This window comes from Anopheles ziemanni, chromosome 3 (genome assembly GCF_943734765.1).
Source record: "Anopheles ziemanni chromosome 3, idAnoZiCoDA_A2_x.2, whole genome shotgun sequence".
NCBI lineage: Eukaryota > Metazoa > Arthropoda > Insecta > Diptera > Culicidae > Anopheles > Anopheles ziemanni.
The window spans coordinates 12,371,621-12,396,316 of NC_080706.1; the positions used below are offsets into that span (position 1 = coordinate 12,371,621).

Consider the following 24,696-nt stretch of genomic DNA (forward strand, 5'->3'; position numbering starts at 1 on the left):
CTCTGTACTAACGCCACCAGAAAAGCCCCGGGAAAATCGAGTTGTGCAAGCTGCCAACAGCGTGTCTTCTAAATGGGATACACTTGTTTCGGCCACTCCTCCCACCTCCCGACGGAACGAACTGCAATTTGTTCACTTAGCAAACGGCCACGTCTCTGGAACCCGCCGGCATGCCTTCCGGGACGTTTCTTTTGCAATTACTCTCCCAGCATTCCAGCGACGCCGAAATCCACCTCGTTTCGTAGTTCTTGGCAAATGAAATGAAGCAACTAAAGTATTGTTAACGTCCGCACTTCTCCACCCTCCCCTCCGCGACCCACCCTTGTGCTAAAGTCCTTATTTATCTTTTCGCAGTAAACTTTTCAGCTTCCACTAATGACCGACTGCTGCGAAAAGGATCGTCGCTCCCGTGCCACGTCCGACGTCCAGCGCGCGCGAGGCGATTAATTGAGACCAATAAATTCTCCGTTCAGTATTTATTTTACCTCCCACTTCCGCCACCTCCCAAGAGGATGCGAGTGAGAGCTGCACCGGAAAAGGAATCACGTTCACTCGCCGCAACGCAGTCGATGGAATGAAGATGCAATAAGAAGTTCTTCGAGGCAGGAACCACGGTGGGATTACGAACGGACATCTAAAAAATCATTTCAAGGAAACGATACACAGGGTCTCCTTCTCACTCTCCGCACCTTTTATTTATTATAATGTTTTAAAGTTATCTTTTTTACGACCATCTCTGCTGTGTTGGCCAGCTTCCCAGATTATCATTTCCTCCTCTGCCGGAAAGCGGAGGATCCAAATCTCGGGTATTATTAATCTATTAATTATTCCCGGTTTAACTTGGACCCGGAAGGACGATGTTTTTGCCTGTACACGGCTGACAGTCTCGATGGACATAAAGTGCAATCAAATGGAATGGTACCGTACTGGATAGCTGCATTAAAATGGAATTTCTTTAATGTTTACTTTAGCCGGTCTTGCCCTTGGCCGGCACGAAACTGTCTTTGTGGGAGAGTTGGTATATTTATTTTTTCATCGATGTTTGTTTTTGGTAAACAGAGATTCAACAAGCATAGCAGAGATTATTACACCTTCAGGAAAACGCTTTGTTGGGCAGCATTGAAATTTCCATTATTTCTTAACTGAGGAAAATTTGATGCCATGACGAAATGAGCACGATGTTATGGTGATGCTAACGATACGTATGGAGAAGCATAAAACATTTGACAAAAAAGATTTCTTGTTTTAATTCAAACATTCACCCCACTTGTTCACACCCTAAGTGCATAAACACTAAATATTTACATTCAGATAAATGTTTATAATTCGCTGGATTTTTTTCTGGTTCAATATTTTAAGAAAAGTACATATGATCTAGAACATCCCATTGCATAAAAGCTTTGATAATATGTTTTAACAGTATAGGATATATGAAATATGTTTAAAACATACAATCGAAGGCAAGGCAACAAACAAAAACCAATTTGGAACTAGTGGTACAAAAACTTTAGTTGACAAAATTTGTTAAATGTGGTCTATTATTTTAACCACCAATATCTCTTGCATAATGTAACAAAATGTAAAAAACTGTTAATAAACATTCAAATAAATTGAATTTATTATTGAGGTATAAGATGATAATAAAAAACAGATTGTATGAGAAACATGTAATACAATGTACAAATTTGATCCTCGGATCATAGCGGGAAGGATGAAACAAATGGTAACACAACCACAAGAGTGTGGGAACCATCGCTCGCGTGAAGTTGACACCCGTTGCACACAAAAGGCTCTCATTAAACGCCAATGTAGGTGCCGTCCTTGTTGCAAACGGGGTCACCATCGGGGATTCAGGTCAACGCCAGTTGCGTTTTACGTTCAACGCCGTTCGCACATCTTCTGCCCCGGCGGGATGCGCCTAGAGCTGGCACTTCCTCTGTTTTCACGCTCGAAAGAAAGCGAAAAATCCATTCCGACAAGTGGAAGATGAAACACCCACTTCACCTCAACTCCACATATGTTGCTTCGCTTGCAAAAAAAAAAACGTATGTCACTCCGTGTAGGTCATGACAGAACAAGTCCTCTCGTTTGTTCCAAGTGTCAGGTACGATTTTTCGTCATTTTTACCATTGCTTGCAGGCGGGCCCCGGGCACGCACGCGAGGTCGTTTAAGGGAGTCGACATTTTCCGTTTGCTTCTGCTCTTGCAACATGTCCCTTTGCGCGCTAACAACCAGACCGCTGGCAGCAAAGTCCTTCGCAAAGGGCTGTCAAAGGACGGTTGGTTTCATACAGGGAGTGCATGCATTCGAAACGTGGCAAAACAATTCAATGCGCGCGACGGTTAACGGTGGATCCTCACAAAGCGAAACCGTAGGGACAAGAGAACCATAAAAAAAAAACAACTTGAGAAAACCCCAACCGAACCATTTCCTCGAGCCAGCCAACGAGGAAATGTGCATTTCATTTTCACTCCCGCAGGGTTGGTCGCCTTTTTTTTCCTCGCACTTCCATTTTCTAAATTTCATTTTCGACCAAACCGTTTTGACGCGAGATGCGATGAAAACTGTCGTGGTGCACTCATGTCTAAGCGAGTAAAAGTGTTCTCGACAATCACAAACGCATCAGCGTGTCGGTTGCAACGAATCTTTCCTGACTGGGACTGATGGAAAAAGGGCCGCTTCAAGGCACACAAACCAACAGGAAGAACACACTGGCGTTTCAGTTGTGTTCCTAGTCGAAATTTGAATACATCATCGGCCAGTTTTGCATTTGCAAACCGCGCTTCTCCGGGCGGCGTTTTGGAGGGGACGAACCGTTTATGAATATTAAAAATTCCACTCTATCGTTTTAGTTGATTCCGGAAGCACCGCAATCCTTTCGAGTGGGACTCGCTTAGTTTTTCTTTGAAATTCCACCCACTCGAAAGCAAGCCAGCAAGCATTGCGGTGTGTTCGGTTCTGAGTGGAAACGAAATGGAAATGAGGTACGCTTGCGGATGAATACAACGGACACACCGGCGTCCGTCGTTTTATGGAGAAACATTCTTTTGATTGTCGAGTGGAGGTTTGTTTTTCACGCACGAACGGACAACCCCTTACTTAGGTGAACGACTTTCGGGCCGAACGAAGGTAAAGCAAGTCCCGATTGCACTAAAGCTGAAGAATAATTAAGTTATTCGGAATTTTCAAACTCAATTCAAAACACAGCGTTTTCCCGATTCCCGACTGATTTTGCGGGGCAGGCAGACGGGGCCGAGACAGGTTGGGACAGCTCATCCTTTTGCGCTGGTTAAAAGCGTAACCGAATAAAAAGGATTCGGGAAGGGACTTTCTTTTGAAAGTGTGTCCGGGGTGAATTTTGTTTTGCAGCCACTGCCGGTGGTGGTGGTGTATAGAAAAGAAACCCCAAACCCAGGCCCGGAAACGGGGTGTTTTGTGTCGGAAAGTTTTCTTCTCAAGCACATCTTGATTACACTTGGATTAGGCCCATTATTTCCGTGTCAATAAATTTTCCTCCCTGCTCATCATCGAACAACCGACAGCGGCTCACGGTAAGGCGACCGAGGAAGGCTCGGGATTGCCGGGTTCGAGGGGTAGATAATCGAATGGATAGAAACGCGCCGAAAGGAGGGAAAAAAAGATAGCCTTTTCGAATTTCGCTTTGCGAAAAGGCTGCACAAATGGCACCAACGGCTTCTTGCCTGGAACGCAATCAACGCAATGGGTTTGTGGAAGCACGGTGCGGAAAGAGTGCGCCGAGTCGTTGGATGAAAGGAAAAACTTTTCCAACTCCAAATGCCTACGACCTACGGGGGCCCGTAGTTTAGTGCATTTCGAGTGGAGCCGGGGGTGGAGAGGGAAGAAATTGGACGTCCGTCGTCGTGTTTGCGATGCGAACCGAATCTAGCTCGGTTGAGAAATCAATTTTGGGAAAAACTACCGAACATTTCGATACCGAAAGGGTGTGAAGGATAAGCTACTCCTGGTTGTTGTATTTTCCCGTTATTTTGTTTGCTCACTACACATCTGGTGCCGAAGGATTTATTTCATCAACTGTTGATTGTTGGGGAAAAGGTGGAGAAAGATGAACGAAAATACCGGCTTCCCAACGCTGAAATAAGATTCCGGGAAGATTTACTATTACTAGATTATTACTAAAAGGTTCGTTCGAGATTGTGCTTTCCATTGTTTAGAGAAAATTGGAATCAATTATGGTTATTTGATTTTACGTACTGTTAATAGAATTCCTGAAGGCTTAAATAAACAAAAAGACTAGAAAAGAGAGACTAAATAAAAGCTTAAGAAATAAAAATCAAAAGAAAACTGGTAAAATAGAAATAAAAGAAGAGACCAAATATGAAAAGAAAATATGAGAACGTAACAAAGATCAAAAGCGTTTGGCAAAAAAACCAGAAACGGTATGTCCTTTCACAGAATAGCGTTTCAAAAGATTGTCCTAAGAAGATATCCCTCCAAAGATGACCGACGAGAAAGGCGATACAACATCAGACTCTTCGATCAGATATTTCTGCTCCCCGTCCTTCCCTTCCACGTTGCGTTCTAATTTTTCCAAACATAAAAGTGTGTAACATAAGAAAACAGAGACGATGAAAGGATGAAGCAGCAAAGCAGTGGACCCTTTAAATCGTGCTGCGACGAAGCTTTGCCGACGCTTCGCACAAGCCTTGATGGCGTAGGATCAACGCCGAGGAAAAATTGGAACGACCACCCTACAGCTGTTCCAAGGTGAGGTGGCGGGGATGCCGTTTCTCCCTGCCCATCCAATTCGATCCAGTTGAACGAGTTGCCAACGGTTTGCCGAAAAACGGTAGTCTTACGACAAACAATTGGCCGGCTCGGCAGCTGTTCGGTGGTGATTCCCGGCTGGTCGGTTCCGTTTGGCCGCGCGGAGAGTTTGCCCCGAGCCGGAGTCAGGGGGAAGAAGCCAACCAATTGCGTTCGGTTCGGGATTCGACTTTTATTTCTATTTTATCGATTTCACCCACTCGTGCACGGGAGGTGAGGAAGAAAATTGAAAAACTAAAATAAATATATATTTCGAGCGGAAAAACACAGGCTGAAGAGATAAAGACGAACGAAACGACAGATTGAGATCAAAGCCCGACAGGCCCGTCGATGGGACGGGAAAACGATTGGTGAAAAGCCGAGGACACCAGCGCAACCAGCACAGGTTGGGACCGGAAAATCTTGCCCGGCGATGCACGTCGCATTGCTTCGAGGAAAATGCAATCAAATCGCAACGCCTTTTGCTAAAGTTTTTCTACCTGCCACAACTGGTGGAACATAAAAACCTGAACAATAAAAAGGCCAAGAAAAGGTGGCGTCGTTGAGCGAAATTAATTTTCCCATACAGTTCGCGAGGCACTCGAGGGAGCTTTAATTGAATCGGATAGAATTAAACTGTTCAGTTCAATTAACAATATGAACGACGGGTGCGCTCGGTTTCCCGAGCAGAAACAATTTTATTCCAGAAAGTAGTTAATGCTGTTTTAATGAATTGTTTCTTTAATTTATCCGATTGAAAATCTCATCCTTAAGCGCCTTTTCTCGGGCGCGTAATCTTTCAACGAAACCAACTCGTCCAGCTCGTTACCATTCTCGCGTTGGTCGATCGGTTGAGTTGGCTCAAAGATCACAAAGAGCAGCGGAGCAAAGGGAAGGAAAGAAAAGAAGATGGTTTCTCTACCTTCAGAAAGCTATTTCTCAGACAGGCTTGTATAAGAACAACGCCCGATTGGTGGCGACATTTTGTAAAACGGTCCTTCGGGCGGTTCGCGTTTGTCGCAATTTAATCCTCCAAGCAACGAGCGGACTTTGCAGTAAGGATTGCCCTCCCACAACCCACAAAATGGACGTCAAAGCTCCCGACAGTCAGTTCGAGTCGAGCCAAGTCTGGCTTCTTATCCTTTTCTTTTGATGTTTTAATGATCGTTGCGAGAATGACGGAGGCACCGGTTGACGGTGAAGCCGATTTTTCCCGCTGCCGGATCGGTGAAAGAAAGTCGAACCGTGGGTCTTACTTACCGGCGAGCCGAAGTTGTGTCCGATTTCGTGCGCCAGCGTTACGTGGGACACGGCCGGTGGCACGTGTTTTCCATAGTTGAGCAGCGTGACGATGCCGGTGTTGAGCGACTTGAGCGAACCCCGGTAGTGCTGGAATGAGAGGGAGAAGAAAACGGGGTGATCAGCACGGTGGAAAAACGAACGCTTACGGAGTAGACGCAAAAAAAAAAAAAAACTCGGGAAGGATTTTTGTTGTCGTTAATGGCGCGTTTACGTGACAACTTTTCCCCGGACAATTCCAAAAGTGCCATTTGCCGATGCAATCCCAAGGAATGCGAACTGGAAAGCTATGCAGTATTCATTCATTCCTGGGGACGTTTACCCTTAACGGAAAATTGTTGTTTTTAAACAAATAACTTGGTAATACTTTCAATAATTAAAGTTTGCTCGCTTTTGTCATTGTGCTTCTCTGGGATACCAATTTCATTTGAGATACAAAATCAAGACACACTGGCAACATTTTCCATCATACAAATCGTTTTGAAATTAAAATGAGATTATATTATAACGAAAATATAAAACACATTCATCCAGACGAACGTTTTTCATTCCAATTCTCAGAAACTAGAGGAAAGGAAAAGATTAAAAATAAATTGGTTCTTGTCTGAAGATTTCGAAAACAGATTACAGACTAAACTGATAATCTGCATTACTTAAAACATGTTGAGTCGTAAACATCATCTGGCAGCTGCTGTTTTTGTGTTTGCTATTTTTCCGCGAAGTTTTCGATTGAGCGAAACAAGCTACCAATTTCCCATTAGTAAATGGACAGCTTGTAAACGCCCGTCGCGGCTGGTGCGGACTTTCGTAAACTCATTACGGCGAAGCTTAAGCGGAATTGCGGATCAAGGACTGCAACTCGGAGGTTTTACAATTTCCAATCACGGTCAGTGTCGATCGGTTGAGTGGAAAATTAACAAACCGAAAAGTAAATACCGTCAACACCAGGAGGTAATTTGGCGAAGCGAGGAAACTGTGACTTTAAATGGAACGCGTGTATCGACGAAACGTCAAATGTGGTATGTTTTTTTATGTACGAGTTTGCTTCATCCCACTTTCAGAACGAACGGGAAATTAGAGCAATAAATGTCGTCGCCAGGGGAAATGCCGGCCAATCGATCCGTCCACACGTTGGCACAAATCTTCCCAACGATGGTTTCGATGTAGTCAAATTACACACTCATCATCATCCATCATTCTACTTTCGGCAAGAGGCCGCAGCACGCTTTCCGACCACTTCCGGAAGCTTGCTGCAGAAAAGTGGACCAGTGCTCGGATGCTGGTGGTAGGGGTGGTGGGTGATGAAGATGATAAATTTCACCCAACCATCGCATACTTAATTTGTAACCCAATCGATGAAAATCGTCCAGCACTTCCGGCGTTTGTGTTATCCCCCAAAAGCGACGAGCACGCGCGGCCTCGATTGAGCCAAGAGCCTCGCTTCGAAAGACGTCCCCGTTCTTCCTCTCCCTCACACCGGACTGGCTGGACTAACGAGAGCTAACGAGACAGCTTCATTTAGCCGTAATTGAATAGAAAAACTATCAGTCATCGTCTTTCCGGACGCACACAGAACAACACACACTTGACCACACTCGGCCCAAAAGGACGAGCAAACGTCGCCTGAGTAAGCGGAAAAGTGCCGCTACTGTTGAATGTGGGCCAAGGAGAGGCGAAAAGGCAGTCCGATACAATAAAATGTCGGAACGTTCTCCTTCCGCCGGACGGTACTTGTTTTCAACCGGATAGCGAAAGATTGATTGCAGTTCGATACGATGTGACCACACCGTAATCGTTGCGGTGAAATCTTCATTCCTTTGCCGCATCAATTAGAGTCCTTTAATTTAGGGAATCGATTCCGAACTTTGGAATTAGCATGTCAAACTAATTGATCAATTAATGAGATTGATTCATTTCGTACTGAAACATTTTTGGAATTATCTTGCACGTATGAGATGGATCGAAATATTGTTTTCAGATTCAACTCCTATTATTTCCAATAGTATTAATTCCAATAGTTAGCAAGATTAGGAAAAGTCCTTTGTGGTTTGGTAAATTTGTTTTCGTACGTCCAGTAAATAAGATGATCAGCTCTTGATGTAAATAAGATGATCAAACCTTCGTTTCCACATCCTCTCGACCAATGATGATAATCCGCTTTCTCGGCTAGAAAAACACCTTTCATTTACCGGATTGTGATTTGAAAATAAATAAGCGATTCGAAAGTAGCAAAGAAACGAACAGATAAGCCAACATACACTTGCACGACAACAAGCCGTGCGAAAGGAGCAGGCTAAAGTGGGCGAAGATAGGGAAAAGGTTTCATTTGGTTCAAAATTAAAAATCCCTCGCCTGGAATGGCGAGCCGGAAACCAGACCCCGAGCAGAGCGCAGGCTGGAACGGCCTTAACTGTATGACCGGTCCGGCTGCATCTAATTAAACCTTGGTCCCTGGCCCCCTTCCATCCCCCCATCGGATGAGTGCACGGGGAAGTTCGGAAAGGCGATAGCGGATGAAAACAAACGCCGAATAAGCGGCGGAGGACGAACGGCAGTTGGGGTAGCTTTCCCTCATTAGCCACCCGCACGGCAACACGATGCTCCTCTCCACGGGTTGGAGATAAGTCAACCGATGCGAAAGAATAAGGCGAAGAGGCAACATCTTCCGTTATCGCCCGCACCATCCGTGAAAGCAAATCCCTTTCCGGGGGATCGGGCGAACCTGAGAGCGAGGACGATACGACAAGCTGATGGCGATCTTTTTCGTGCAGATTTGCGTTGTTTCGTCGGCTGCCGAGCCGAGGATTCATTGATAGGAACCGTGCCGAGGGGTTATCCTTTAATTACTGGCCAGTTCGTCAGCTAAGAATTGAAGGGGCTATTTAATATGTGAACAAAGGTCAACACAAAAGGAGAGCATTGGGAATAAAATTGCCAGCGGGACACCATTTGCGATGTTGTTGTGTTGGAGCGAGAATTTGTACAACAGAGCGAAAACAAAACAAATTCCATTAAATAAAGATCTTGATTGTTTGAATAAGAAAAAATAGTTTCTGAAGCTTAGTTAGGGATAAAAGTTTCAACATAAGGGGACAACAATAAAAAAGTCCCTTTGTTCAATTTGATCTTACAGAGATATTTATTTGATTTGAGCAAAAATACAACAATATCAAAATAGAAGAAAAATAAATATTAACACAGATTATAATATGTAACCAACCTTGCATAAACTTAAAAGAAAGTAAACCTTACATAATTCTTTAAGCTGTTAGTTGAAAAATTATCGCAAGCATATTATGGCACGTTTGGATATGCTCAGACGTTTTTTAATAAGCGAAACCAACAAACGAACAAAATTGCCCTTAAAACGAACCGGCACGATCACGTTCAATCGCCCGTGCACCGATCACATGCCTTTGCCCTACAATTTATCGTAAGGAAAACTTTCTCAACCCAACCCCGCGAGCAGCGCCAGGATCGCGGGCGGTACAGTTTTCATAAATAAACGAAGCGAGAAACGGACCACACCCGTGCGCCATTTGTGGCGCCATTCCTCTTAATTTGTTTGATTTCTGCACCTTCGCTTATTTTTAATTAAACACCAACCGCACCGCATCCAGTTGCTTTTGAACGTGAGCACGTCGCATTCCAAGAAAACCCACCCTATGGCGCGATACAGATTCGGTTGTTTTCCTTTCGAATCGAAAAGGAAACCATTGCCGAACGGAGCTTCTTTCTCCGTTCACAACTCGATTGCGGCCATTTTGGTCTTCGGTGGTTTGAATTACTCGTTGTATTGTATCCTACGGTGGCCTCCCTCCGGGTAAGGTACAAGGTTCCACCCGGGAGGCTTTTTTTTCTTATGAAGTTTCTTATTTAACCTTCGGCTATTTTTTTTTAAATAAATAAACTTCACCAGCGTTTCCATTCTCATAACGTTGACCACCCACGGATACGATGGCAACCTGGAGTCAACACAAACAACTGCGATGCTCTCTCTACCATTAGCTTCGTGAAGCTGGACGCGTGTAATTCAATTATCCATTAAATGAAGCTTCAAGGTGGCAACGTAGCACGAATAATTTGTAATCGAATTTTCCGTCAGGTTTCGCCGAATTTATAAATAACGGTGCAAAAACAAATAGCTTGTCTAACAGGAATCGATTGGTAGCAAGTCATCCCTAGGGCATCGAAGCAGAAATTCATTGGAATGTGTATGCGAACAACTGGGAACTGTCATGAATTTCCACTCCCTGTTATTTGCTCGCTGTTATAATTTGTAACAAAATCACTCCAAAACATGAGCTCATCATTGGAAAATGATTGAATTGTTGCTAGGAGCATGAATTGCTTCTGTGAACCCAAAATAGATATTGTTGGTACTTTGCGAGAGTCACAAATATATTAATACAAAAATGGATGACTTCCCAGGTACTGAGTGAATTTACTGAGTAAATTCTGACGAATGTTTACTCTGGCGGAAACATTTTGACATTTTTGAAAATTAATGTTTCGGTGTAGATGACTTTATTATTCTGCAAACTTCAAACATTCCGTCCAGAAAAACTTAGCCCTGGTCAATGCGAAAATTTTATGTTTGATTTCGTGTGGAAAATTAAGCCCCATTTATTATTTTCCATAAAATTTTAAACATATGAAAAATCACTCCGATGGACGTTTGAGTCACAATTTGAGAGATTAAAATCGAAGAAAAAAGCAATACTAAAATAAGTGGGGCATTGTTTTATTTTAAATTTAACAAATTTCGTACATTTCAGTGATGGACATAACGAAGCTAAGGAAAAACGACGCGGTTGAGCGGCGGGGTAAAAAGTGATGTAAAAATAAATTGATGCCGAAAAAAATGGAAGGCAAAATTTTAAATTACTCAAACACCGCCAGGCATGAAACTCCGGGCCGAGGATGCGAGGAAAAATCGAAATTACTTTATTTATAATGCATGCACAGCAACTCGGGCGCGCGTTCCAGGACACCGCTGCAGCAATGTGGAGGCAGCAACACATTTTGCGAATTATGCTTCACTTCACCGCCCTGCCAGCCAGCCTTTGCAGGTCCCCTCCCCTGTCGCCACCTTCGCCCGGGATATGCCGGGAATGCACTGCCGAGGGGACCGAAGGATGATATTATTCATAATTCATGAAGTACACCAAAATCATCCGCACGCACCCGGCCCGGGCTCTGTGGCAGCTTCCGGTTGGTTTGCCTCGTACTGTGGCAGTCCGACAAAGCTGTGTGCTCATAAAACTCTCCGAGCCAGTAATTAACGTCATGCTTATAAAGTTCGATCGAGTATGCTTTGCAGGCTTTCGGCGGGGTGTTTTTATTTGGCAGGACAACTTTAATAATCATACTTTGACGTTGCTATGAATTAATGCATGATTTAATTTAGCAATTTTTACTGCTGAGTGCACTCCAAAAACCATAAGTTGGCAATGTTTCGTATGATATGTTAAATGTAAGTACCATATTTAATTGAAATAAATTATTATATTGCAGCGGTTGTTTTACACGGTAGAAAATCACATCGTCGACATTACAACCTTTTATGTAATTGCATTTTATCGTAAATCCGATCAACATTTGAGGTATTCATGATTTTTCCGTCGAGATCTGTCAGTTTCTCGACGCTGTCCCATACAAAAGGTGAACAACACTTCCCATACAAAAGGTAAAGACGATCCCGAGCAGAAACTATGAACACTAACACAAACAGCGAAGAAAGGATTCATCATCTTGTGCCGGCAGGGGCTTAAATGATCGATTTTTTAAAGTAATACTCTTTTGAGAGATTCAGCAAGAAATCTTTTGTCAGAAAAAAAATTCCTTAAAAGAACTGCAAAAGTCGATTTTAAACATCTGTAGCCAGAAATTACTACAACAAAACCAACGAAGGAAAAGCAAAAAGCATCGTACATTTGTGACAAAACTGCCGTTAAAAAAGGAATAAATTCTTGTTTTCAAAAAGTAGAAAGTAAAACAGACTTAATTTCTTTTAATGATTCAAAAACTCCTATCTCAGTGGAATTTCAATCGTCATAAGCACCATCCAAATGAAGCAGCAACAAATAAGTTTGAAGACTCAAGTACTTCAAAATTTGCTGACAAACCGTCTGCTAGAGTTTGCGTTAAGATTTTTCCGCTTATCTGTTTCACTCCAAACCCTACACTCGTCTCGCCAATCCGTCTCTGGGGGGCATTCGAGATTCAGTTTACTTTTGCCCACCGCTAAGTACGCCTGCCTCCAGTTGTCTTACCCTCCGAAGCCTGCCTCCAGATGCCTATCGACCGAACCGAAGCCAACCCCTTCGCGGAGGAGCGTGGAAAATGGTGACAGGAAGCGCTGTGTGCCCTCCTGGTGCTTCATGAAACACGACAGAACACGGCCGGTGAGATAATAATACGGAAAGCTCTTCTTTCCCTCCCCCTTCCCTTCCACCGCTTGAGCAAACAGGACGAACAATTACACAGCAACGCCAGGTCCGGGTGCGGGTGCGAAGAAATGGAACCGACAGCTCTTTGTCAAACATTTGTTCCACACTTCATAGTTAATTGTTTTTGTTTGCATCGCCGTCACCCGCGCATACCCCCCGAGCACCCCCTCCCGGCAGGCCACTATGATTCCAGTAAGCACAACATCGTAGCACAGATGTGACGTTTTAAGAAAATGAAAACGACTGAGCGGGGGGTTTGGTGGAACGAGGAAAAACAAGGGACACACCGGTTCTGCTGCTCCCGAGAAAAGTCAACCAAATGACGACGACAACGTGGACGATGATTGCCAGGATCGCTCTCGGAGGGAATAATCCCCGCACAACCCGAGCTAACAAAAACAAAAAAAAAGAAACAATAGCCTTTTCACACGCGCCGCAAACACTATGCGGAAGCAAAGTGGCCAAAGAAAGGATATATGATCCCGACCCACGTTGACTGCTGTGCGCGCGCTTTGTTGCACAAACGTGTCTGTCAAAGTGCGAATGGGGGTAAAAAAAGGGAAATGTTTTCCCTCGAAAAGCTTCGAAAGGTGGCAACAGCGGAGAAGAATCGGTGTTGCAATTTTTCATTCCTTCTCATTCTCATCGAGAAAGGATATTGTAACAAAGCTGATGCCAACCTCCAACAAGAGCCTTTTTTCTTCCTTTCTATGGTTTAGATTAAGGTGCGTAGATTATGCAAGAAGACTTCCTGGCTGGTGATGAAGGCGCTTGGTACATGTTTTACACACTGGTTTTTTTACTGTAAAATAGCAACTCTGTGCGCAGACCGGATGACACATTTCCGGCGAAGTATAGAGAGAAAAATAAATCCGTTTTTTTTCCTGCATCCAAGCGAACAACATCGAGCATATTTAATGAAAAGGTATCGCACCGGAACCTGCATATCAGATGGTAGAAATTAAGTGAAAAAAAACGAAGCGAACCAGGAAGGGCAAAAAATCACATCCGACACGAGAACTTCGGTCCGCCTTGGGTCATAAATATTTTATGATGACTCTCTTATCGATTTCGCAGACAGCAAGGTTGTTGCTCGCCATAACAGCGCAAATGAAAGCGAAGCTAACATAGACCGACATAGGAACTACCTCCAGGAAGTAACGAGAATTGCGAATCCAAACAAACTATTTTTACAGGATACGGTAGAAAAATGGCCACAATTCGAAATACGATCAGACTCGGTTTCACCTGCCGAAGGAGTTATAGAAAAAGTTGGTCAACTTTAATACCACCACCAAATGTCCTTTAAAGGCCTGACGCCATACGTCCGACGTGTGGCTCTTTAAAGTGTTTCGCTGCACACAGCCGGCGGTGGTTTCGGGGAAATGAAAACGAAAAAGGAAATCAGCACTTCGGGGAGGTGAAATAAAACGAAAGAAAAGCCGCTCTTTCTCGGCCACGAACTGCTCGCCGGTTCGCCAGGGGCCACCCATTAATCAAGCAGCGGGCTCTCTGGGGACGAATTGCGTAATGGAGAAAAAGCGGGAAAGTTTTCATTTCAATTTATGTGACTTTCCACGTGCGTCCAAGGGGAATCTACCATTTTGGAGTCCAAAGCTGGCTGTTTCTACGATTGTTTGCTTCACATTGGTCATTGTGTCGCACGAAGGGAGCTGATTCTTATACCGGTAACTTACACTTGCCTGTAAAAATCCAACAATCGAATGTCAGAATAGAATAAGAAATAAAGGGCATCGGGAAATAGGTGGTTGCGTGGGCATCCAATCGCGGTGTTGAATTTTACGCTTCGCGCAAGAAACGTTCTGTGGAGCAGAAAACAGACCCGGTTTAGGATGAAGCGAAAAACAAGTCAACCCTTCAGTCACACTCGTCCATCATTCTGACATCGTTCTGGATAAACCGATTACATTTTTATCATTCGATTAGGCCAGGAACACGGGGAGAAACGAGGGCAAAGACGGGGAGACGCAGTACTGTCTGTCAGTTTGAGAAGGAAGAAAACAAACCTCCGCATGGATGCAAACCTCAAAAGGGAGTCTATCGAACCGTGGAAATTCACAATATTGGATTCAGTTGTATACCATGCGCCCGGCAAAATGGCAGATGGAAGAAACCGAAGATCGAGCCGGATCGCGCAAGGCCGCGACCGGAGTGAGCCATAAAGAACTGCGCACCGAACGACGGTAAAACATCATCATCGCCCGGCAAACATATTATGGCCCCGTAGAAGCTCCGAGAAAAAGGGAACATATTTACGGTTCGGATTTTTCACGAGCAAAATTAATGCTAATGAAATTTATGAACTCCAAACCGGGGTAGTGAAGCTTCTTCTCGGGACCTCATCGTATCGTGGGAGGAAATTTGTCACCAGCAAAGGGAAGCTCCAATCCCCCCGATTTCGGCAGTAAAGATCCATATCTGGGGCATGTCACAGTCCGTACGGCGTGTCGTGGGGGGTTTCTTTGGCACTTCGCACGTGGCTGTTCGGATTCCGGGTGTCATACATTTTTCATGCTAGAATGGGTGGCACGGTTGCCAAATGAGTGGCATCAGTCATGCGATGCGAATTAGCCGCGCCGAGGGGATTAAAGCGGGAAAACGTGGCACCATCGAGATAACGTGTCAAAACACTTCGGTGCGACTAGTGCGCCAGTGGGTGTTGCCAGTGGTATGTGTGGGATTAAGGGATTAGGAGGGACGTGAGCTTCGAGCATTGATGTGAGAAAGTCAGCCGCACATTGTGAAGTTTTTCGCAAGATTTGTTTTTCTACAAGAAATGAAAATAAAAAAAAAGCACCGGGAGTAGATGTAATTGGATTGAATTGAACAGTTTGAATTAAAGATAAGTAAGATTAAATTAATTGGATCAAACGAAAGAATTGCATTGGTAATCGAATCGAGAAGAGAAGAGCTCAGAAGTCGAGTGAGTGGAGTTACAATTGGTTGATTTTCGAGTGCCACACCCGTGGTTTAAGAAATGCTTGCAGCAGCACTTAAAGCACTCGATGCACTTTTTTCCATCTTAACTTCTTGCCACGAAACACGTCCACCGGATAGACCGGATGGAAAATAGTTAGAGATTCTATAGTTTCCCTCATGCCACTGGTACTATTGTCAACCGTACTTTCCGTACGTGTGGGAAGCAGGAAAATCTTCAACCAATGCTCGAGACGGTGGTCCAGTCACAAGGACATCCGGACAGAATCACCCACTTCCTGGGCTGGTGGAGTTGGTGGTGGAAATTCCGAACCCGACGGAAACCATCGTAACGTGTTTCGTCCATTTTGTTGCCATTTTATTTTCTGTCTGTCCCATTCCCCGACGTCGAACGAGGGGTTTTTTTTCCGGTGCTGTTGTAGCTTTCCCACCTCCTGCTCACCCCTCACATGGCTCTCCCCAGCGGTCCATCCAAGCCACCTTTACACCCCGTAGCGGATGCGATGTGCATGTTAATAAATAAATACATTCTTCCGCCGTGACCAACCGACCAGAATGGTATGCAACGTCCAACACATCGCTTCCAACACCGGACGAGGTGGGCTTTCGAGTGGACCATCCGGGAGAAAAAAAAAAAAGATTTTCACCTGACCGCAACACAACCCGGATCCCGGAGGGGGAGAGATTTTTGGGCGCACCGAATGGAAACAAACTTTAGTCTGCGGAACCGCATCGGAATACCGAGCCCACCGAGGCTCGGAAGAAGCAGCACAGATAAAAACGAAGACTCCTAAAATCCCCGGCCCTGAGTTGGCGTACCAATGTTCGAGCAGGAGGGAAAGGACTTGCCGTCCGTTCGTTTGCAGTCTAGACGTTCCAGGACAACCTGAAACGTGCAAACGTGTTGTTGTCAAGTGGGAGGAACGGGGCGCAAATGGGAGCTTTATTCCATCCAATTTCGTTCCGGAAATGTAGCAGCATGAGGCTCCGGACTCCAGCCCGGACCATCAATGTTGGATGCTTTTTTTTATAAGTTGATTTAGAGAAAAAAAAACTTATAACAATAGCAAACGGCATGCAGTCATCAAGTTAAAGTGCTTCACTTTCCAACCAACGGCTAGTGCATGATTTTTTGGGGCAGTTTGAAGAGTGCTGAAAGGAAAATAGGGCGGACGAAATTGCAATCCTTTTAAAGGATCACATGTGAAGTAAAAGCATTCAGCACATTTTCCGTACTCCCGCGTCTTCCGGGAAAGTACAATGAAAGACGAAACCTTGCACCGAACGTTGGGATGCCGAAGTGGATTGTAATATTATTTTCAAAAGTGCACACCACAACACTCGGGTTGATTCACAAGAAAGGAAGAAAGAAGGAATAAAACACCAAAACACATTTCAATTTGCCACTGCCGAAACGCTGGAAACCGTACTCCGGGGTGAAGTTCGTTGAATATTTTACCAACGACTAACTGGACCGTACGAAGTTCGAAAACCCAAAACTGCTGCACCAGTAAAACTCGCCCCAAAAATTGCAACCAGCCTTTGGCCGGTTCCGAGAACCGGGAAGCTCAGCAGTCGCCCGTTAATTGGTCATCCGGAATAGAAGTTATGTGCCGACCAGGTTCCCTCCGGTGGCTATTGATGGTTGGAATGGGTCGTTCGAACCCAGCGAGAGGTCGCTCGGGACGAAATCGAAAATTATGCCCCGAATTAGCTGCGAAAGAACAACCTGCTGACATGGGAGCAGAGACCGGGGATGGGGTCCCCCGGGGAGAGAATGTGCCGGACGCATGCATCGTTTGTTACTTGACCCAACTCCCCCTCCCCCCCGGGGCTGTGAAGTGAGTCAAACTTTTACAATTAGTACATTTCTCGCCATATTCCGGCGGGGGCCGATGCGAGTCACGTGTACGTGACCCTTGTTCGCCGGGTTGCCAGGGGCAAACATCAACGGCCGTTGGAACCGGAACGTGTCCGTGTGTCGCCGGATGTCGAATCGGTGGATTAAGAACGGAACGGGGTGTGTGCGTGTGTGTATGAGACATGCGAGCGGGAAAAACTTTGACCTTCCTCTCCGGCACTCGAATGATCTCTCGAAGTGCACCGGTTTGCCGACATTCAGGCGCAAATAGGAAAAATGCTCCACGTTGCTCCAGCGTGTGGCTTGCAGAAAGATCCTGTGGCGAAGCCGGGGGATGGTGTTGCGGACGGGGTACCTGTGCGGAAGCTATCATAACTAACTGCCTCCGGAGGGTTGTAAATTATCATTTCTTGTCCATAAAAGTTGTATGAATGTCTCTATTGATATTCTTTATTCTCGCTTCGCAGCCGTTGTTACACGCTGTGGCCCTTTTTCCGGCGCACGGCAACCAGTCTGTCTGTCCAGTGGTCTGCCTGCACCCCTCTCCACCACCTTCTCCCTCCCATTCGAACGTTATCTGTACGGCAGCACGTTATTTCACCACCACCACCAAACCGTTCCGTTTTGCCCGGTTTCGGTTTCGCTGTCGTTACGTTGGAGAATATATATGTCCGCCCTCCGGTTTCGGGTCAACGTTGAAACTGGCTCGTCATCGGTAGCCGTTTCGATGGCACGGTAGGGACGTGGGACGGAAACATGGATATCCTCCGGTTCGTGCCGTTATCATCTTGTTGCGCTGGCAGACACATTAAAGTGATCGCAGTGGCGGTTTTCGGTTAAGTCAATGTCAGAGGTGGTCATAAATTCAGTTTGGAAGCAACTGCTCCAGCGCACTCCGTTATTGTGTACGGGCCAAGAAGTGGCCGTGGTCGCGGAAAAGCCGACAACCGGTACCGTGGTTCGTGATGATGTTGGCGTGAACATCTTTCGTCTCATTTTTTTTTTTCTTTGGGGATAAATTGGGAGGGAAACATGAAAGACCCAACCAAGGTCGGCCGTTTGGTCGCAATGATGACAAAGGTTTTCTTTTCTTTTCCCTTCAAGCAAACGGCTGCAGGACGTGCAAGTCGGGCCCGAGAATTTCTTTTTCTGATTCATTCGTCCGTTTCCGTAGTTTTCTTTTCTTAAGGCTTCCCACTCCACAATTAGACACTCGGAAAAACCAGCCCGACCTACTACCGTTGGTTTTCTCGACACTCAACACACACACGCACACCAGCACATACATAAAAGGCCTCGATAGGCTAATGCGGTTGTCGATGGGACGGAAATTCATTCATCCGGGCGGGCAAACATCATCCGTGAGCGAAATAAATCACTATCGATCGACACTTCCGATCTGCAGAACGGTTGCACCCGCAGAAGCGCTCGACGCTGAGATGACGGATAGCGGGCGATCGGCGGGCAGGGGGTGCGAAGGAAATGCCAATAAATTGTGCGAGATATTTCGGAGGGATTGCTGGCGTCACTCTTAGTGGAAATTGATGACGACCGGCACGATGACGAACGGGCGAATGTAATTTGCTTTTTTACGACGCCCAATCGCCGACGGGCTTATTTAATTCGGTGCAGCACTTGCCAGCGGCTCGATTGGGTGGGATGGAGGCGAGGGGGTGGGAGGGGGTAGTGGAGGAGTCCCGGGCTCGTAAACGGAATGAAATTATTCCGTCGCATTCAACACTTGTCCGAACATCGAAGGGGAAAGCTCAACCACTTGCAGAGATGAAGTGAATCTGATAAGAGAAAACGTAGTTCAACGATAAAAATTTACGCACGGTTCCATTCGAATTAAGAAGCATATCTTTAAATTGAACTCCCGGATCAACCGCTGTAAGCAATTGTGATTGATTAAAAATTCTACCATAAAAGCCATTCAGAGCATAAATCTTTCACCGAACTTTAGCTCCAAAGCTTCACAGATTGGAAACATCCACCACGGTAGTTTGAAGTTTATCCCGAGGGCAAGGAGGAGACCACTGAAGCAATCCACTCCAAAAATAAGTCATTCTTCAAGCCCTCGCCGCTTGTCGGAGCGCCGAAGAGGTTGTACACAATCAGCGGAAACTTTAGTCGCCTTCAGATTGGATTAAAATTCAATTCTTTCGACCATCCGAGTATCGCGCTCCCTTTCGTCCGGTGAACGCTGGACGGAACAATATGGTCGTGGATCGTGGGTCTATGTTTCGTGGCCACCGGACCCGACCGTACCGCTGACACACCGTAATTGAGACGGAAATTGCATTTCCTTCCACGAGAGGGCGGAAAGCTCGGAAGAGTGGTGGGTGGAAGAATTGTTTTGTCTTCAACACCGTCGTGGCAACAACGGTGTAAGCTAAAAAAAAGGACATTTGGTGGATGACGGTGGACGGGAAGGCATCCGGTGGACCTTTTCAGCAGTTTTAGTGCACTTCAGCATGAAAGGTTGAAGAGAGGAGATACTTGGTCCTCGTGTACTGAACAGAAGCGTCTAGAGAAAAAAAGGATACAATTTATTGAACGCTTTCGCAAAGGGTTTTTTTTATAGATTATTCTTCTTTTAAACCCAAAAGTAGCTGCAGCCGTCGGTATTTCGGAATTTCTCTTTCCTTTCTCCTTTCCCATAGACTTTGATGGTGTAGAACCGATCCGATGCCGATGAAGAATTGTCGCTACATCAAACAACAACGTGCCACTATGTCTGTCGTGCCTCGAATGTCTGCACGCTTTCGTAAGGAACGCCAGAAAGCGATCAAAAAATGTGAAACACCGAAATTCATCGCACCTTTTCTGCAAACGTTCGGTATTCGTTTCCCGAGAACGTGACGCCGGACAGCATCAGGACTCGCTTGCTAGCTGCGCAAGGGACGACGAAGCAGTCGTAGCTAAATTTTATTTTCTTCCTACCCGGAAGGCAAAAGTTTGCTCCATCGAACGGGTGGACTCGTAAAAGCATCCGCCCGAATATAACCGATGCGCAGCACCTCCGGCACGATAAATCCGAGTTTATCGTCAGCACGGGTTGACAAATGATTTAGGATGTCCTCGGTCTTGGGAGCGGCAGCTAGCTGGGGGTGGTCCGGCCCAGCTGTTCCGGGGCCTTTTATTACACAACCGAAGCGGTCCAACCTCGGACCGACGGTGTGCAAATTGGCACCCGGTTCTCTAGCGAGGAGAAGAATCTGCTAGCTGGAGTGTAACATTTGTATCTTTCCAGCCCCTCCCCCCGCCCAGAACTCCATGGTGACTCCAATCCATCTCCGTCATCCGCGCCCGGGATGTTTGTCATTGCGGTGTGTGAACAATTGCGTACCATAGCATGGAAAATGACGCCGGAGAAAATATATATCACAAGCTTTCCATCGGCCAACAGAAAAGACGATGGACAAAACGCAAAACAAGCAACCAAAACTAACAAAACGCCATTTTTCGTCGGACAGAACGGGCCCTCCGGCAGAACAAAAGGGTAGCTTAGAACAAAAGGTGGTTGACAGGGGGTGGGAAAAGCTGGAAAGTGTTGTACCGTCTCACGTCCTCCATCGGCCTCCATCACGGCTCCGGAGGTCGCTAGCGATCGGCGGGGGCCAAGAGTTTTTACGACCTGTCATCTGTTTCCACCCCACTCGGCGTCCCATTAGGGCCGAACCGGCGCACCGGGCGCCCGAAGAAAATGGCGACCCATCATTCTTCCAGCCAGCGGACGAAACTTTCGCTTTCGACGGAATCCGTATAACAAGCTCCGGACCGGAGCCGGACCTCGGATTCGGATCCAGCCACGGACCACGTCCACGGACAAAGGAATGAAAAAAAAAATGGCCGATAGCAAAAAAGGTACAAAACCCTGTGTCTTTCTCGCGTATTTCCACCGACCGCCGAACGCGTCACGCTGGCTAATGAGTGGAAATGATCCTAGTTAGTTTTCCAAAGGGCTAGGACAAGGCCAAGGTAGGGAGGAAAAAAGGAACGCAGACCAAACTCAACAAGTTTGGCGTCGGTCAAAGCGTGGGTTCGGCTTTTGTCTAGTAATTCCTGCTAAACCCGGCACGATGCAGATGGTACGGAGCGTGTACGGAGTTTGAAAACAAAAAACAAAATCCATCCCGAAAATGTTGAAGGACTATTCAAGTACACGCGAACATCCAATCGTCACCATCGTGCACATCAAACCCCCTCCAGACGTATCAAAAAGTTAGACATTTTGGCAAAAAATTAAATAGACTCCTCACGACTGCCATGCACAGTGGGTGTGTTGGTAGCCTTTCGCTCCCAAATTTTACACAAACTCAAAAAGAAAACACTAGAAAATCATACATACTTTTTTTTATAAATGCATGATAGCGGAATTTTCCTGAACATTGTATGTTTTTACATAAATTTTTACAGTTCAACAAAAAATTTAAATGAGTGTAAGAAAAAAAATTAGGAGACATGCTTTGAAACTTTCACGTTTTTAACTCTATTGCATTCCTTATACAGAACACTTAAATAGTTACAAAGCACTTGAACAACAGATTCACAAAAATATTTATTTTCGTGCCCTATCAACAGCTAAAAATATTAAAAAGTGGAATTGAATGTTAGCTGATCGTTATAAAACGTATGTTAATGTTGTATATGAGTTTAAGCACACAAATACTGCTGTCTATATTAAAAAAAATGTGAGACGATTGTAAAGATGGTAAAAATATCCTTTGGGAAGTAAGAAAACTTTACGTTTGTGTATAATTTCAAAATAATGGAGAAAAGACATTTCAAAACAGTTGCTTTTCGAAAATTAAGCGATTTTTGTTGTTTAAATAATGAGATGTAGAATTTAATCTACGGAAAAACCTCACAGAACGGCAACATTCTATCTAGTGCATTCCGGTGAACCATAGTGCCCAGACGAGGTAATTGAAACCGCTGGTGTAGGTGAACTTTTCTTTTGAATTTTCCTGTCGATGTACCTAGCACTCGACGAAAAAAGAGTTGCATCGGTTGCGTTGTAGTAGCAATGGTTATCGTTCGGACAGGGTGAGTATCCTGCGGTCGCCAGAAAAGGTTTGACGACGGCGACACTCTTGACGAGGCCATTCATTTTCCAAAACCATCCATACGCGACGAGTGCTACCGTCTCTAAGGTGAAAAAAATTCAAACACATCGAAGGAAGAGCGCACACAAAAACCAAACAAATACTCAAGCAAAGGACTCACCCTCGGCTACAGTGGAGTTGTAGAATATTTACTCAACCGGCGCATCCAGTACCGAACGGCGGAAACGTTCACTACGCTTACCACGGCATGGTATCGGTATCAGCGCAAAAGCGGGTATGATTATCGATGCACCGACGGTTCCTTGATGAGCCAACGGGAACCAAAGGAAAGCGGGTTGATTCGTATCATGAATAGACCGACCGACACTCGACGGATTATTGATGCAGTCAGATTCACCATTCCAACCATCGAGGCTCAAGCACTTCCACTTCCGTTCGACTGCGCGCGCGCAAGCGAGCTAATTGAAATCGAGCACACATTGGCGGGTGGCGTAATGAAAGATGACTTCGAAGTACTTCAGAGAAATCCCGGGTCGAGGGCTAGCACACAGGGCACTGATTCCCATTTTTATTAAAGTCCGCCACTGGGAAGGATAGAACGGAAATAAAAACAACCCCCGACGGATCCTCCCCCAAAGCGGGATATAATCATTCCGCAATTCAAATGATTTCAAATCTGCTGACCTAGCGTTGCTCCCCCGAGGCAAATCCTTTGCTCGCATGCCGCAAGGTCTTTGGGGTCGTCGAGTGGCGATAGCATCGATCCGGCGGGGGGAATCGCAATTGCCGACCAAATCCCAACGCAAGCACCAGATTCGCAGCTTGAAGCTCATCGGAGTTGGGCGTCAATAAAATCGGATCGTTTGCCTGTCTGTCGGCATAATAATCTGTGTGATGCTGGATGCCCGATTTCCGCCATCGGTTCGTCGTGTGTGTGTGTGGGATAATAAAATGGCGCTCCCTTCGACCGTCCGGGCGGAAGTCTTCTCGTTGGCGCATTAAATAAGTTACCACCCGAGCACCTCTCATATCAACGTATCCAACACACACACATACACACACGCACGTGGCAAGCTGTTCCGCTTGGGGCGGGTATTGAAATTTAATGGAAAGCTTCTTCCATCCGTGTCTGAGCCAATAATCATAAAAATCAGACCCGTAGGGCGAAACCGGGAACGGAACGAGGGAACGGGCGGAGTAGTGTCTGCTAAAGTGGTAGCAATAGCAAAAAATAAAATGCCAAACCACCACCACCACTAGGGCCGAAGGATGGGATGCGATGAGTGGTCATTAAATTTGATGTAGCTTCCTATCGCGCGGCCATCCACGCTGTTGGGTTCGCTTCCGGCGCCGGGCGAGCTTTCTGCCAGCCAGGCAAACAAGTGTGCCAAATTGGATCTCGATAGGTTGGCGGGCACAGTCGTCGGAAGATTTGTTGCAGATTAGACAGCCCAATTACAGGACGAGCATTAATAATGGCAGGCGCTTCGTTTCGCTGGTGCGAAAGGTTTTAAATTTCATCGGAAAATATCCGAGCAAGGCAGGCGCCGCTTTTCGAGAACTGCGCAGCAACGGCGACATCGGCATGAGTCAGCCATTTTTCCGGAAATCGTCCCGCTTCGAAGCACTTATTAATTAACGCGGTGTCTTGTTCGGATTGTAAACTAAACCAACATGAATTAATGGTACTGTTCGCCATCGGTTTGGGCTCGGATTAGATTGGATGTGTATTAGGAAACAACGGACATTCCGGGTGACGTTTACTTACCCCGTTCTTCTCGCAAACACCGCCCGCATTCTTGAGGTCGCCGGTCCAGGCCAGACCGAGCGTGCCCATCTCGAAGTCGCGGTAGGTGAACATGTACGCCAGGCAGAACGCGTCGTAGTCCTCCTCTGCAAAAAGGATAAAGAAAAGCGGTTATGAAACGACATCAGTAGGCTTTGGTTCGCGAGCGTTTCGCTAACGTGCTGTTAAAGTTGTTTTGGATCCCGTGGCGTGAAGTGTTCAAATTTCAAGTGACAAATTATTTTGCGATAAGTAAAAGGGTTCTACACATTTCAAGTGGCACACAACTTCGTTATCAATCGACCAGCGAACGTTTGAATAATATCCAATGGCGTCGTGCTGGTGCAAGGTTCGCACCTGTCCTGAATTCGGTCGTCCCGTTCCGGCGTTCACCGTGCAGTCGGCGTACCAGCGTTGCGTCCGGGTGATTCCACCGTGCCCGATTCCGGTGACCTGCATCCGGGGGCCACGAATTTCGCGCTTCC

The 24,696-nt window shown here is 45.8% G+C and overlaps 1 protein-coding gene across 1 annotated transcript in view; it reads right to left on the bottom strand.

The window, feature by feature from the left end:
* The window catches only part of LOC131287427 (uncharacterized), a 154,331-nt gene that overhangs the window by 6,148 nt on the left and 123,487 nt on the right, over positions 1 to 24,696 (bottom strand). The window contains exons 7-8 of the mRNA XM_058316476.1: positions 24,194 to 24,318; positions 6,047 to 6,175 (exon numbers count right to left, since the gene is read on the bottom strand). Of these exons, the coding sequence (XP_058172459.1) occupies positions 6,047 to 6,175; positions 24,194 to 24,318 (254 nt within the window). The remainder of the gene's footprint in view (positions 1 to 6,046; positions 6,176 to 24,193; positions 24,319 to 24,696) is intronic.